This window comes from Epinephelus moara, chromosome 5, assembly GCF_006386435.1.
Source record: "Epinephelus moara isolate mb chromosome 5, YSFRI_EMoa_1.0, whole genome shotgun sequence".
NCBI classification, from domain to species: Eukaryota; Metazoa; Chordata; class Actinopteri; order Perciformes; family Serranidae; genus Epinephelus; species Epinephelus moara.
In genome coordinates, this window is record NC_065510.1 from 18824202 (window position 1) to 18840979 (window position 16778).

At 42.1% G+C, this 16778-nt stretch overlaps 1 protein-coding gene across 2 annotated transcripts in view; it reads right to left on the bottom strand.

Annotated features, from left to right (window-relative positions):
- Positions 1-1278: 1278 nt before the first annotated feature.
- Positions 1279-16778, bottom strand: part of npnta (nephronectin a) — a 72505-nt gene continuing 57005 nt past the window's right edge. For both annotated transcript variants that reach the window (XM_050043390.1, XM_050043389.1), the window contains 5 exons: positions 16007-16417; positions 8492-8581; positions 6834-6932; positions 3114-3373; positions 1279-2849 (listed from right to left, as the gene is read on the bottom strand). In XM_050043390.1, the coding sequence (XP_049899347.1) occupies positions 2739-2849; positions 3114-3373; positions 6834-6932; positions 8492-8581; positions 16007-16417 (971 nt within the window). In that variant the 3' untranslated portion in view covers positions 1279-2738. The remainder of the gene's footprint in view (positions 2850-3113; positions 3374-6833; positions 6933-8491; positions 8582-16006; positions 16418-16778) is intronic.

A 16778-nucleotide genomic window follows, 5' to 3' on the forward strand; every position in this document is an offset into this window, starting at 1 on the left:
CGTCCTGGAAGAGGGATCCCTCCTCAGTTGCTCTTCCTGAGGTTTCTACCGTTTTTTCCCCCCGTTAAAGGGTTTTTGGGGGGAGTTTTTCCTTATCCGCTGCGAGGGTCCTAAGGACAGAGGGATGTCGTATGCTGTAAAGCCCTGTGAGGCAAATTGTGATATTGGGCTTTATAAATAAAACTGAAAAAAAAAATGAAAAGGCAAAAGTCACCAAGGGCACTGAATAAAAAGAGAAAAGAAGAAATTTGCAAGTGTTTATTTGTGTGGCTTTCTCATTATCTCTTAACTCTTGTTGTTTGCAGAAAACCTTTTTGGGAGTGGGAGAGGACCTAGAGAAGCTTGCCTTGGGTGCTGAACCTGCTAGGTCCAGCAACGAAGGAATGCCATCATTTATACCATTGTCGCTGTTGATATCCCTGTGCAGTATAATACACTGCAGGGCCCCAATGACCGACCTGCCAATTCTGGTGTTCTCTGGTGAATGCCAATTGAGCTGCATGGTGCTGTGAGCACAGGTCCCACTAGAGGACGTCGGGCCCTCATGCCACCCTCATGGAGTCTGTTTCTGACAGTCAGAAACATGAACACCAGTTACCTGCTGGAGGTCATTTTGTAGGGCTCTGGAAGTGCTCCTCCTGTTCCTGCTAGGTTGATGCCCTTCTACGGCCCTGTCCAGCTCTCCTCGTATAACAGCCGGTCTCCTGGTATCTCCTCCGTGCTCTTGAGACTGTGCTGGGAGACACAGCAAACCTTCTTGCGACTGCACATATGGATGTGCCATCCTGGAGGAGCTGGACTACCTGTGTAACCTGATTGGGCTGCAGGTACCACCTCATGCTACCAGTAGTGACAAGGACACTAGCAGAACGCAAAACTAGAGAAGAATCAATCAGGAAGGATAAGGAGAGAGCAATTACCTGTGACCACTGCATGTAAAACCATTCCCTTTTTGGGGGTTGTCTTGCTTTTGCCTCTCCATTGCACCTGTTGTCACTCTCGCTTGCACCCAAGTAGGTGAAACTGATTCACAATCACTTGTGTTTCCTAAATGGACACATTGAAATCCCTATAGTTTAACTGACTTGGTGCTCCCTTTTTTTTGAGCAGTATATGTCCCCACAATATGGGAACGTGCTCATCAAAACATCAAAACCTGGACCTCAACAATGCAACTGGTAGTTAAAAGCTCAAAAGGAAACCTTTAAACAACAAATTTTACTTTTCCTTCACACACTCTGTTGCTGACAGTGACTGGGGTAAGAAAAGAAATCATGCTTTGTTTCATAACATATCAGTCAAATGTATTTTATTTACATACTGGTCTGGATAAATCTGAATTCGGTGAATGCACCCATGCATACAGAAAACCTTAAAATTCCAGCCGATGCCCTTCATTATCACAGCATACGATACGCAACTATGTGCTTTGCAAGTTACAGACAGAGCATTATACCATAACACATGGACATACACATCGTGTGCACGTTAAACACAGCCTTGCACTACACAAGGGTTCCAGCTGTATACATGTCCTTTAATCAAAAACTGAAATACCAACGATTTTGAAATCCAATTAATATCCATGTATGAATTTACATAACGTATAAACCACACAACATATGGGACTGAACTTTTAGAGTATGTACACACGACTACATTTACAATAATACATTTTGTGAAAGCCTAAAAAGTTGTCGGTATCGTCTTTTATAACAAACTGCACTTATAATAAGAAAGCACGTACTGTATAATAGAAAGTAAGTGTTGATTTGCAAGTGTCAGAAATCATACACTGATTCTGTTTGACACATTTCAAGTATCTGAAAAACAATGACCACAGAGAGTATGAACAACTTTAGGAGGCTTCAATAAAAGATCAGGGTAGGGAAGGGGCTAAATTTTTAAACCCTCTCCTACCGAACAGATCTGAAATACTGTGACAACAAAAGAAAGCTGCGTCGTTTCAGTCCACACTGTGCTATAGAGCAGTTGCAATACAAAAAACTCAGATTAGACCAACAAAAGCAGGGCTAAACTGACTCTGTGGTTGATTTTATACTTTGGGTTTATCACATTTGGAGTTCTGGATTAGAAATGATGACAAATACAATTTGTCTTTTACATACATTTTTTTTTATACCTCTAACCCTCAAAGAAATGTATACCATGTCTGATGTTTTGCTGATCGAAACAGTCATAAAATGCACCCCTGGCCACGTGTTTTAACATCAAGCAAATAAAAAGCAATGGCTTGTGGTTAAAAGATCAAAGCAAGGCAAAAGCATACTCTCTCCAGGAAGAAATGAAGTGAACGTGGGCCTCTTAGCGTTGTGGCTGGAAGGCTGCCAGGGCTGTGTTAGGGTGGAGGACATTTCCATGGTAAGTAGATACATGCAGGTTTCATAGTAACAAGGTGATGGAGTGAGAGGGAGGCTGAGAAGACGCGGGGTGTGCTGCTGGGATCCGCCCATGACATTTCGATTCAGTCTTTTTATTCATGGACAGATGAGGGAGAGAGAGAGAGAAACCCACTGTTCTGGAGACGCACAAATTTTCGGATATCGTTCACAGAATGGCTGGGAGGGGTGGCGGCGCAGGGGGATGGGGATGAGGAAGGGAAGGGGGGGGGGGATCAGTGATAGCCCGGGCAGAGTGAGGGGATGTCACAACAGAGTCAGTTCTCTTTGAGATGATTTTCCCTCTTGTTTTCTTTCTGCCTTTCTCTGTTCTGTCAGTCAGAGTCTCCTCAGATTGTGCTCCTCTGTGCAGGAGCCTTTCCTCAGGGTGATGTCGTCCACAGCCATCTCGCCGCTCCGGCCTCGCCCACGCTCCCCCTTCAGGATCACCTGGTGAACAGCAGCAACATGCACATTGAGGTACTACCTAGGCTTTATGATGAAAGATGACTGGCATGCATTTCTACTCATGACGGACGTCAATCTTACATTTTTAAAGATCTACTCTTTTGAAATTCAGACTGCTGCTCTGATTTATTTTTCATAAACAGAAACAAGCATTTGACATACTGTCAAAAATGTCTGTAGAAATAATCATTTAAAATTCTCACTGTATGAGCGCAGCGTCTTTGAAATGTTTACTGTGATACTTACACTTTCCAGGCCTGTGCCCCATAATGTGATTTGGGTGTGCCTCCAACCATTTCCGCCTGTCCGGCCCCACACTGCTGGACTGTACTGCTTTCCTTTCTTCACAAACACTTGCAGCATGCCCACGTGGTGACCTGCCAGCTTGTGCCGGAATGACAGGCACAGATTGCCGTCGTTCCAGGGAGGGGTGAGTGGAAGGACCAGCCGTGCCCCTCGCCCTGTCCTCTTGTTGCCTACCTCAGGAATGGTGAGGTATCGTCCACCTGGGGAGGCAAGGAACGGATGTTAAGGTGGATGAATAAACCAAATATATTTTTGTAATCAAAATGAGCAACACTAAATTGTGCTAGTTAGCTTGTCAGGGAGGAGGCTTAATAACACACTACTGTAGCGAGGGAAAAACTGGCATGACCACTTTCACATGGATCTTTTGACCTCTCACCTCGAAATGTTATGACAGTAGACTCTATGGATATCCACGAGTCACCCCTTTACAGGCATGCCCATTTTATGCTGGTCCCATGCAGCTTTTCTGCATGCAGCAGAAATGTTATTTTTGCCCATTGTATGTTAATATTTCTGCATAATGGGGTCCCTAAACAGTCTTGGAATTGCATAAATTGGGTATGACTGGAAAACTAACACTCTTGTGAATTCAATGAGCCCAATTTTATTCATGTGTGATCATGTTATTCCCCAAAGTAGCCATTTCATTGAAGCGAGACTGTATTTTTTAAAACATCACACATTAAAATGACCTATTGTGACCTCTAGGATAATCACAGCCTCATTAAACTTTACAACCAAAAACTAGAGACCTCGGGCATTCAGAGGATGTATGGCTTTTGTAAGAATATTGACAATAAGAGGGTTTCTTAGCATGGATTTTTCTATGGTGACTTAATGTGGTGTTTTGGGGGGATTTTTGACTTTTTTCTCATTTGTCAAGTGGACAAAATTGCTAAAATTTAGCACCAAATCTGTGTTGGGTGGCAGTAGCTCAGTCCATAGGGACTTGGGCCGGTTAAAGTCCCTGTATGGACCAAGTACGGAGCATGGACTGGTAGCTGAAGAGGCGCCAGTTCACCACCTGGGCACTGCTAAGGTGCCCTTGAGCAAATCACCTGCAACTGCACAGGGTACCTGTCCATGGGCAGCCCCCTCACTCTGACATCTTTCCATTTAATGCATGTATAGGTCCTGTTTGTGCATGTGTGTGTATTTCAGGCCTGTGTGTATATGACAACAGAGTGAAAAAATTGAATTTCCCCCAGGGATTAATAAAGTATATCTTTTTCTTTTTCCTCTAGCAGATGGTATCAACTCAGATATTGCTGCAACAACTTATGAGACATAATTGAGCATGGGAATATCCATCATATACCTCCTTAAACCCTCTAAACTTTCAATTCTATACAGGCACCTAACCAAACCAAAATGTTTATTACATAGTTATGACTAGAAAAACTTGACGCACAGTGCTGAGGTGCATCTCAAATTAATTTTCAGGTCCCCAGCTTTCAGATGATGTATACCACTTCTATTGGGTGTTTACTGTTGACCTGCTGTCTCCCCCTAAATTTCCCCTGTACCTCCTAAAAAAGACAAAAATCACACTGTGGTGGGCCTCTGTGAATGTTAAACACTGGGCTGTAGCCTGCTGTGAGAGTGCTGCACCTTTGCTGCTTGCAGCACACTTATATTTTTTCTCTAAATTTAGTGTGATTTATCACTTATGCTCACCAGTGTGTCCTCAATGTGCATGATGTCTGCATATTAATAGGCTTCATGGACTACAAACCTTTGTAAAATGAACTGAAACTGAACCAAACAAACTAAACTAAACTGATTTGAAACTAAAACAGTCAAGAAAAGAAATGCCACCATCTCTAATAATTAAAGGGGATTGGTTTATCCAAACAAACAAACAACTATCTGCATGGCTCAATGCTGCTGGGTAAGTGAGGAAAATATGCTGTTTTTATTTATTTATTTGTTAAGTTTTTCTGCTTGTAAGATTTTTGCTGCCACCCCTGTAGAAGGTGCTGGACGGAGTTTAATTTGTGGTGCTTGCAACATTGAAAAAATAACATTTGAAAAAATAAACAGAAACTTGGCTCTTACCATGAACAATATCCAATTTATTTACTGTTAGATAACTGGCAGAGCTCAGCTTGAATTGATTTTCATTGGATCTTTTTAACAGTCCCCACACACACTGTTGACAACAAGGTCTGTGGATTGTCCTGAGTCAGTGAAACATAATTTCTGGAAAGACAAGCTGCTGTTGAGTTTTCCACACTGCAAACTCGCAAATGCTGTTCTTTTTTAATGCTTTAAGCGATTAAATCCGTCCATTCAACTTATTGTTTTTGGTGCCAGCACAACTAGAAACTGAACCTAAAGAAGCAGCATGGCCTATTGCTACGTGTTAGTCAGAAAATGTGTCCTTGTTATTGGAGGACATTGACTTTTCAACAGAGCGTTAACATGTGGGCAGGTCTGCCTGTCCTTGCACACATAAAAAATATTTTAACCTTGACAGTCAAGTGTGCAAAATGTAGGAGAGAAACTATGAAAAAAAATAGTGAACTGAAAAACACTTGACCCACTTATGTTTCATCACCTCAAAGTACAGCCAGCTGCCGGTGGCAAATTATTATTTTTTTTAATCAATTCATGCATTAGTTAGTCATAACAGAGCTATATAGTTTTAAAAATTTAAAGGTGAGAGTGCTTCTGGGTGATAGCTGATTAATGCTGATGTATTTTGCTTATCTAGCAGATCTGTGCAGGGCTGCTGTTAACCACAGGGGGTGTGATACGTATCTGTAGGCCACAGACGCTTTCTGCATAAGTTATGAGCCACCTCCAAATCTGTGCCAATCCTTTAACAGCCATGAGTCTTTGCCAGTGGCTGTCTATCACAAAAACTTTAAGTGATGAAGAGTAAAATTTGCAAGCTTCACAACACACTGAAGACGTGGTAAAAGCCATATATAGGTGGACACACTCACATATATCTATAAATAAGATATTGAAATGCTCTGATTGAATCTATTCACCACATGCTTCTGAAAATTGAAATGTTAAACGTGTTTCCTCTCACTCAGGGCTTAGATTATGATTTACTGTACATGATTTTCCAGGGAACTTAAAGGTCTGGGCAAAAATCCTTATTTCCTCTAATGAGTGAGCACAAACTTGGCTGAACTGAGGCCTCACTCTGAGTGTCTGGAAACACACTAGTAACTGCAAGACTAAGCCAGTTGGCAGAGGAAGCCAGATGTAGTTAGTGTCGCTTATACAGTGCCAGTATGCTGCGCTGTTTAGTCTTCACACTCTCTGCTCTGAGTCTTTTCAACGTAATTCTTCACGTTTTCTCCTCGTCTGAACCCCAAGAAAAACAGTGTCGTGTTCCCATTTAATGTGAGCCACAGGTATCGCTGACGGGTCGCGTAATCCACTTCTCATTTGCATCGCTTTGTAGAGCAAAGCACTAATCCGCAGAAAAGACAAACTACTTCCCTCAAGTAATTTTCATCTTGACCTGTAATTGAGTAGAACAAAATTGAGCTGCTCAGATTGTCTGCCTCTCTGTGTGTTTGCATACGTGTGCGTGTCAGTGAAAGAACGCAGCTATTCTCATTTCCATTTACTGACTATAAAATAAACAATATTCCTTGCGTGTGTGTGTGTGAGTGATAATAGCCCTTCAATTACCTGACGGATCAGGCGTCGTCTCCCAGTGCAGGTCTCCGTCTTTGTCCCTGATCCAACCACAAAGACCGTCATCAAAGGAGCAGCTCAGATAGCCCGACTCTGAAGAGAATAAAACACACTTTTCAGAGAAGTGGAGGACGCACACACATGCAAAGAGGCTTCGTTCTGCTCCCTGTGATGCTTTGCGGGAGCCCTGCTGTGTGACTCAACATGCCTGGGAACAAGAGGACTGTTGAAGCTCCTTCTGATAAGCATGATTGTACAATATAAATGTAAACATTTGCTGTATTGTTGTAATCATTGAGGACAAATCAAGTGGAAAAGGAGCTGCATAAATCACAAGTAGAAATGCATTCTCTTTAAAATACCCTGAATATTTGTAGATGAGTTGCTGGAATGATTACCAGCCATGACAATTTTGCAATATCGTTTTCTCCTTGTGAGTCTGTGTGTGTGTGTGTGAGAGAGAGAGGAAGTCATGGCAAAGTGTGGTCCTGGAGACACCTATTGTAGTGGGTTTTGCCAGGGGTTTATATGTCTGCCTGCCTGTGTGTGTACAGATTTTGCCAATGCACTGCATCACAACTCTGCAAGATGCAGCCACAAAACTTCACAGGTGTGTAGCTGAGATCAAAATAAAGGCTGAGTATGAAGATGGGTGTGGTCCAAGTAAAGGGGCCGGAATCAGGGGGGGTAGGAAGTAGTAAAGGAGCTATTAGACCTGCCACTTAACGCCCCTGGCTCACATTTATTTCAAGTCGCTGTATCGCGCCCGGAGTGATCCCATCTCAAGATGGTCTAGTATGTAAGTGTGGGTGATTAAGAGTGAGTGCACTTCTACACATATAGCCTATCATATGCACGCAAAACCCTACACCATAATAAAAGTACATTACAGTTACAACAGAGAGTCATAATATTCAGTGACTGATGAGTTCTTCCCCAGCGATGATGCCTAGACAATAACATTAAGGGAATGCAGGCAAAACAGTTGCAGCAGCATCCATGCATTGCTGTGCAAATTGGTTCGGAGATAAGAATAACATCCATCATTTTGTCCCTGAAATAGGGTTTCCACAAAACACTTCGCAGTTCATTTTCTGAGCCAATGAAAACGCCTTCTCACTTGACGCCGCATAGCAAATGATGCACCGTGAACCAAAATAAACACGCAACTAAACCATTAGGCAATTTAATCTGCATACCATTGACATCAATAAATCACATCGAGCAAATATGATGGATAAAATGCTGTCGCTTCACAAAAGCTCTTTTCTTATAGTTGCCATAGGAACTTTACACTGAGTTCTATGGAGCTCATGAGCGGAGCACTGATGTACTTCAAGTGATCAATTAATCATTCAAGCAATCAAGCAAGCATAATGTGAAAAGTGGAAAAGTCTGGCGGTGCATTCTGGGCTGTGAGCCATTACTTAAACAGATACGGCCAGATGTCATGTGTCACCTGCTGGTGAAAAGCCTATCAAAACACATCTGGTCACTGTAATATCTTCGCCTCGGTACCAACCACTGCAGGAATTGATTGTCAGTTTCATTTTGCCCACAGCAAATGTGGCTCGTCCGTCATCATTTGAGGTCTGCAGTCTGCTACGAGCGGGGCTGTTGCTGATTGTCTCTGTCAAATGTGTTGTGTTTACCTGGGTCGTCCTTGGCTTCGTCTGCCGTGTTGCCGAGCTCAATGTCAAAGTCGATGCCAAGGACGGTGTTATGGCCGTGGTTCCGAGGGACTGAGGAGAGAGGTGAGAGACACAGGTTTAGATAAAGGATTAACAGGTATTATATTTGTCCACTGGCATCCCTGCTTGTGGCTATTGTGTGGCTTTCTTTCATTACTCTACAAGGACTCTGCAAGGATGAATCAATGTCATGGTTTAGTGCCTGCATATCCAGAGCTAAGCACATTTAAAAACACAGCACCAGACCAGAATACCTGAGAAAACCGGCAGAAACACTACAAGTCAAATGTGAATCATAACAAGCAAAAGGCCGATGGTTCATCTGATGCAACATGCGGGCAAACGTTGCTGCCACACACATATGCACACATACAGTACACAACACAGCCAGTCTGAAAATAGCCTCTTTCCTTCTCCAATGGGGTCACACTGCCCAAAATACTATAAGCCAAGCTGTCTTATTACTGTAAAGGTCGACTGACAAGTGAAGCACAGAAAGTTCTTTCTCATACTTTTACAGTGGCGAGCCTCCTGTAGCGAAATGTGCTCTGGCTCTTTTACTCTTTAAGAATAAAAACTGTCTTTACTGGATTTATAATGCCTTTCATGAAGAGGTTCCAAAACACCATCATCTTAGTATGTTTTGCTCTAGATGAGACAAGTGAGGGGAATCTATTAAGACAAACTATCAATAAAAGTATTCCCAGCATCCCAGGCGGATTCTGGCTCCTATGCAATGAATGCACTGTAACCTGCACTTGAACCGTCGGCTCCCAGACTCGGCCCCCTCCAGTCAGCCTGAGAACTGAAAGGGCTAATCCCAACACTGGGTCACAACCACCTGGCAGACTGCGATGTAGTCTGACAGTCGAAGGAATCTGACAGCGGGAAGGTCACACTCACACCAGGCTCTCCAGCAATCCCAGGCATTCAGGTCTGTGTATGTATGTGTGTGTGTGTGGGTGTGTGTGTGTATTTGTGTGTCTCTGTGCTTTTAAGGAATGAGGGTCTCCTCCCGCCCCTTGATTTCCTGTGCCCGGTTGTAGAGCAGATATATAAAGAGTAAATACGACCATATGCCAATTAAGGGAGCAGTAATCTGAACGGTGACGCTGATGCTACAAGTATAAAATAGCTGCGCTGTGATGTCATTTTCTATGTTAAAGGGTCAGTTTAATCAAAGTACAAAACATGTAAAGTAAAGGTATGTCACACTGACTGTATATAAAAATAAAAATACATATCCAAATGGCAAAAACAAGGAGATTCTAATACCACGAGGAATGTGCTGCTCAGATAATTGAAAATGTAGACACTCTCAGCTATGTGTCTTTCCAGAAACAACATCCTGTTCACTTTGTCTGATCCACAGACCCTCACTGTTAACACTTTTCATTTTACTTCAGTCGAAAGTAGTTCAAATGAAAAATTCTCACAGCAAGGTCAGTGGATTATCCAGAGTATCTGGGACACTGTTTCTGCAAAGACAAATGTCTCAATGTTTTCCCAATGAATTCCTTTAATTCCATTAACCTCCACTGTGTTAGGGGAGCGATCCCAGACGTCTCAGAACCTCAGTGCATAATACTGTAACTATGTGCACGGGCAGACACCACCAGAGCTAGGTTTGCAATTTGAGGGAAGTGACCCTGTAAACAACTTAGGGTGCATTTGTTCAACAACAATGTTGAAGCAGCTCATTGGCTGCCCTTGTTATTTTACCTCTTGACCTTTTGCGGTTCATTTCATCCAAGTATTTGGGAGGCGAATAAAAGCTGCTCAAGGGGGATTTGCTATGTTCTGCCAAAGTGTTGAGCAATAACCGATTCTTGATATTTAATATTTAATTTTTTTTCAAATACAATATGACTAAACTTTCCCTTTGTCAACATGTTATTAAATCATTATATTCATGTGTTTGTTTGTGAATCTAAACTTATTTTATGAAGTTCAGAAAAATATTTTTATCTTACTGGGTCAAGTAATTCTAACACAAACCCAAAAATAAACATGTATGTAATTCAATTAAAATGAGACTGAAAAGAATAGACCATGGGAATTTATGTTACAATAGGCTCGTTCGGGGATGAACCCGTGCCTCGCCTGAAAATTGGACGAGAGCAGGCGGCTGCAGCAGGAGGCAGTGAAAAAAAGCTGCAGTGATGTCAGACAGTCTCCAGCAGCCTTCAGTCCGTAAAGGAAGTCACAGACACACTCACATCCTGTCAGATATGATGTTGATTTATTAAATGTTATCAGACACATATATCAGTTTGTTCTCAGTCTCCAATTGTTTTAATTATGGCAAATTGATTTATTAAAATGCTTTCCCGGTGATCTGTAATTCATGTTCATGGTTCAACCTCTATTTTACATGAATTCTCATGCAGAGCATGTTAATGTTTTCAGAGGAAAGAAATACAAGACAACAGCTTTCATTAAAAATCAGTCAGGGCTTCACATCTAAACCTTCAAATCAGACAAATAACATCTAAATCTCTGAAATTCAACAAAAATTAAGTTTATCAAAACATCATATTGTTAAGTCCACATCTAAACCAATCAGCTGTTAGAACAAATGAGAGCCAGGCGTTTCCCATCACGCCTTGGGTCTTGCAGTCGGTGGAGAGCAACTGCAGTGCTTGACTCTAAAAATTGTAGCCACCTCACTCTCGCGAATATTATCACTGTCTACTTTTGTAATACGTCAGAGCAAGTTGGGATGAAGTTGGACACAAAAAAACTCCCTGAGTTATAGTTACATTCATTTTCATTGTCTTTTCATCTGTTTTATTTGATCTATGTACATACATCTTATTTTTTGGTTTATGTTAGAAGTGTAAATGGACTGCACTTGTATAGCGCTTTTCCAGTCTTCCGACCACTCAAAGCGCTTTTACAATATGAGTCACATTTACCCATTCACACACACATTCACACACTGGTGACCAAGGCTACCATACACAATGCCACCTGCTACTCAGTAACCACTCACTCGCACTCAAACACAGATGGAACAGCCATGGGCAGCAGTTTGGGGGTCAGTATCTTGCCCAAGGATACTTTGACGTGCAGACTGGAGGCGCTGATATTCCAATTAGTGGATGACCTGCTTTACCCCTCAGCCACAGCCCCCCCAATGACTGGGCCCAGTTGGGTGGACATTTTAAATGTAATTGAAAAATGTAAACTTGACATCACACCAAATAATTTCTATTAGCTACAGAGGTCTGAGGGTTTTCTCAACCTACAGAGGATCATGTACTCATTAAAAAAAATGATATATTTAGATATCAGGAAAAATGTTTAATCAATTTCTTGCTGAGAGTTGGATAAGAAGACTGATACCACTCACATGTCTATAAGTACAGCTACTAACTTCTATAAATCAGACTGCCAGAACCTTTAAAGCTCATTAATTAGCACTCTGTCTTCAATCAGTGCACAAACGAGTATAAAAATGAAAACTGTTATCTGGCTTGAAGCGGTGACTTCCTGGAGTTTTGTCAGCTTCTCACATGGCTGCAGATTCACACTTGAAACACACACACACACACACACACACACACACACACACACACACACGAGTTATCCTCTCATCTAATTCTTGCCAGGAAATTAAATTTGTGTATTTCCCCAAAATATTGAACTGTATCTGAACTGCAAATACGAAAAGGTTGGAGGCACAAGGTTTCACTGGACACACTCCGACTTCAGTAAACACCTGCACTCGAGGCACAGCTGAGGTGTTCTTCACGCCACGAGGCTCTCATTCAAATGATTCCCATTTCCGTCTAATTATTTGAATAATCACTCAGCGGTGTCTCTCCTCCCTCCCACTCTCATCTTATTCAAACCATCTTCGGCAGCTCTGATTTCTCGAACTGCTCTGCCGTGGTGCAAACTATTAGATTGATGTCTCCCTCAAGCAGTGCAGACAGGTGTTAATGTAATCTTCTCTCCTCTTTCCTTTTTCTAATTATGTGATGCCATCTGGCAAGGTGAGTCGGAACCGCAGTATCTCACCTCTTATCCTGTACTTTTCTGATGCATCTCACCAGATATTTCTACACCAAAGGAGCTGAATGTTAGGTTTTGGTTAACTCTGACTTTTGTTGCGCTCACTAGTGGGCATGACACCACAAACGAGTAGGGGACACTTCTATTGATGTTCAATTACACTTTTAACGTAATTTATTCTGTTACTGCGTCTGGACTAAAGATTCCAATAAGTCTCACCTTCTGGTGCGTCTCGATATGGCTGTATATCATCATAATGTGCAAATATACTGAAACTACACATTTGAGTTCCTGGTTAGAATGTTTGTTGTATGCAGTGAGCGCTCAGGGGATACAATTAGAGGGATAAAGCTGGCATTATTCTATAATTGTGTTATTGCAAATAAATCCTTTTGATACTCTCAAACGTCCCATCTGTGACACTCAGTGCTTCAAAGGTAACTTATTCTTGCTGAAGAAGTTAATCTTTAAATGTGTCTTCTTTAAAAGGCCGAGTCATTTTCCAAAATATCTGGGCAGTGTACTTTTCCACAAATTACTCTAAATTGAGTAAATACTGCATTTGCTGGGAACTGTTCCACGCTGTAGATGAAGATGCATTTGGTGCTCCTTTGGTCTTTTCATGGGATTTGTTGACAAACAGAAAACTGTGATTTTGGCCCTGAACTGAATGCTTCAGTTTCAAGGAGTGACGTGCCACAGGGATTATCTCATTAACAAGCAATACACCATTATGAAAAGGTGCGTGCATTTCACAGTGTGAGTAGAGAGCAGCAGATGATTGCAGTGATTATTACCTTCTTTGTCAAGGCAAAAAGAGAAAATCTGGACCGCCTCTCATTACTACGGTATTTTTGTGATTCAATTCCATGATTTAGGTTTGATTGAGAATGTCAAACTAAAACAAAGACTGATGATGCATCCTGAATGTAATTGGTGTCATAGGCACATGCTTGGCAGGGAGCGTGGTGTGACATGTGGATAAACAACAGCCTGGCTGTGAACCAGATTGAGTTTGTTAACTGAAGCCAAAAATATAATTACCTTGAGAGGGAAATAGACTTACTTTAACACTTAGCAGCCTACTGGAATTACTGAAACTTATTCATCATACTGTAAAAATGGGCATTATTTCTTCATGACAGCGGTATGGTAGTGAAGAGGTTAGCATTGTCGCCTCACAGTAAGAGGGTTCTTGGTTCGAACCCGGGAAGGGGGGTTGGGACCCCAGGGTGAGGAAGAGTCTGCATGTTCTCCAGGTACTCCGGCTTCCTCCCACAGTCCAAAGACATGCAGGTTAACTGGTGACTCTAAATTGTCCGTAGGTGTGAATGTGAGTGTGAATGGTTGTCTGTCTCTATGTGTCAGCCCTGCGATAGTCTGGCGACCTGTCCAGTGTGTATCCACCTTTCACCCAATGTCAGCTGGGATAGGCTCCAGCACCCCCGCGACCCCCAAAAGTGATTATGGAAAATGAATGAATTTGTTCACGAATCTGCATAACATACTGTGACATGAGGGTGGATATACTTGATCATATGAGAAAGTAAAGTGTTACAGGGAGACAACTACCTGAAAGCATTAATACAAAGAACTCTCATTGCGTTACTTTGAATCTGATGTCGAAAGAACTTTGATTTCAACCATTTCCACCGGTTTACATTAAAAACAATCTCTCAGATTTCTTTTTAAATGTTAAGCATTACTTCTTTCATGTCGTTAGCTGGCAGATAAACTTTGTACACATGGGAGCTGACTGCCAACTGTTCCACACCATGTGTGCACATATTCATGTGTTTGAATACAAAATGAATATGATAATACCCATCATCTGTCAGGTAAACATCACTTCTGATTCCCCAGATGGTGACATGTGTCATAATAAACACAATGTTTCTGGATTCAGATGAAGAAATATGCAAATATGCTCCAATTTAGTGAGCGGAAACCTGTCAGGAAGCTGATGAAGATGAATCCGTAGACAAATAAGTGGCTTTTAGTGTCAAAGTCTGTGACCCGGAAGAAAACAGAATGTTCACCTCACTATCAAACATAAATATGCAGAGATTATAACCTGATAAAGCAACAGGTTCTAATGTTTTCTATTAAAGCTGCTCTGAAAGGCTAAATATCTTAAATGAATATGTATATATGTGTGAAAGGTGTTGCTTGTGGAGATGAACCCGATGAGAATTATCAGTCAGCATAGCTGTATGGAGCATTTTAGCATCTTTCAGCTCATCATTTTGCTTCTACAGCACACTCCTTTCCTGTTAAAGTTCACTCTCATCATTCTTATCAGTGTCATCTCCAGACACAGCAGCTGTTTTCAGTGAAAAACCTCCTCACATCCACTGTACACTACCTGTTCAGTGCAAAACAGCATTTAAGAGAGCCAGATATTTCCCTCTGGAGTTGGGAGAGACCATAAACTGTTTATAAAGATAGACGAGATGACAGCTCCCTAAAAATGAAGCCAAAACATCTCGATCGCCCCCTGGTGGCTGGCTGCAGTATAGGTCTCAAACCCCACCCACTACATGTTAGTTTATGGTACACTGGCCAAACTAAAAGATCAAACTACATGTCAAATACATTTTTCTCAATGATAGGTGTATGTTCCAGTGTTCATTTTTCTGATACGTTTGCTTTTAATGGTTATTTGATGCTGTAATTGGTGTACTGCTCGCAATTGGTGTATGGTGTATGGGTGGGAACTCCATACCACAGAGATTGCCACTGCGCAGACACTGGCTCTAAATGACGTCACCAATGCAAGATGGCACCAGGGATGTTTTGGCTTCATTTTTGTATCATGCCAGGAAGTGGAGGCACATCATCCATCTTTATATACAGTCTGTGGTAGAGACCAATAGCAGAGCTAAAAGGAGAGTGAATATGGGATCTTATTTTTGTCAGGTGGGCAGAAACACAACTCCACATAAATTAAAATTATGCTGCGTATCTCCTGGACATGTAAATAGACAAGGGCTTGCTAACAGGTTTTATATAACACCTTCATGTACTGCCCCCAAGTGGCCAACAAGTGGCTAACACTTAATATTTGTAAAGAGGCCTACAATTACCTTCGCCAAGAAGGTTATGGTTTTAGTTCAGCTGGTTTGTTGGTTTGTCTGTTTGTCAGCAGGATTATGGAAAAACTACGGGCCCAATTTTCCTAAACTAGGTGGAAGGCTGTAGTTTGGACCAAGGAGGAATCCATTACAATTTGCAGCAGATCTGAGTCACAGGACAAAAGCACAAATTCATTTTCATTGTTGTTAACATTGCGAGAAAGGGCATTTGGCCTTGGTGGAGGTCTGTGCAATTAAAAATAACCTGTAATCTGTAACTCAATCCGTCAGTTATGTTTGTGATTAACCCTTGGATTTAGAGAGTGTGATGAATGTCATCTACAAACACTAAAACAGAATAACATATAGAGCTCGTTCTTACTGTGGACATCCCCTCTCTGTTTGGTGACCTCCTTCTGGATGGTGTTGTCTACTGGTGTGACTGGTGCGCCTGGTGCTGGCGTGGGGCGTCTGGTTGGAGCCACTGGCTTTGGTGGGATGTAGGGCTTGCGCGTGGGTGCTGGTGGTTTCCTGGTCGGGATAAAGGGCCTCCTGGTGGGAACTGCCGGCTTGCGTGGAGGTGGGGTGACCCTCTTTGGAGGTGCTTTGGTCGTTGTCGTGGTTGTCGTAGTCGCGGCTGTCGATTTGGGGATAATGGGGAAGATCCTCCTTTGAGTCACTGGTGGGTGGATGGTGGTGGTGGTCCTCCTCTGATCGATGTCAGGGATGCGGTTGTGATGATTTGGAGGCAGTTTGCCTGGTCTCGGGGGGTCAATAGCAACCTTAGGAATGGCTGAAATAATAAGAGAATGCAGATGGAGTACTGAAATATGAGCACTTAAGAGTTAATGAGGTGTAGAATTGCAGATTAACTGCGATGATTAGTCTGACTTTTGCAGAGGAGGGCTTTCTTTCATCTACAGAGACATCTCCTGATATCCTTTAACTAAATGTTAGCATCCTAAAACAAATTGGGTGTCTCAAATCTCACTGAAGCAAAGGCTCACCAAAGAAAGGCCCATAAAATCATTTATTCATTAATTTGGGGCTTTTTAAAAGACAATCCTGGACATGTTTTTCTCAATGGGACTGGTAAAAGAGAGACGCAGGGAAAGCTGCGTGCAACATGACAGGGTGCCTTCACAAACTAACCC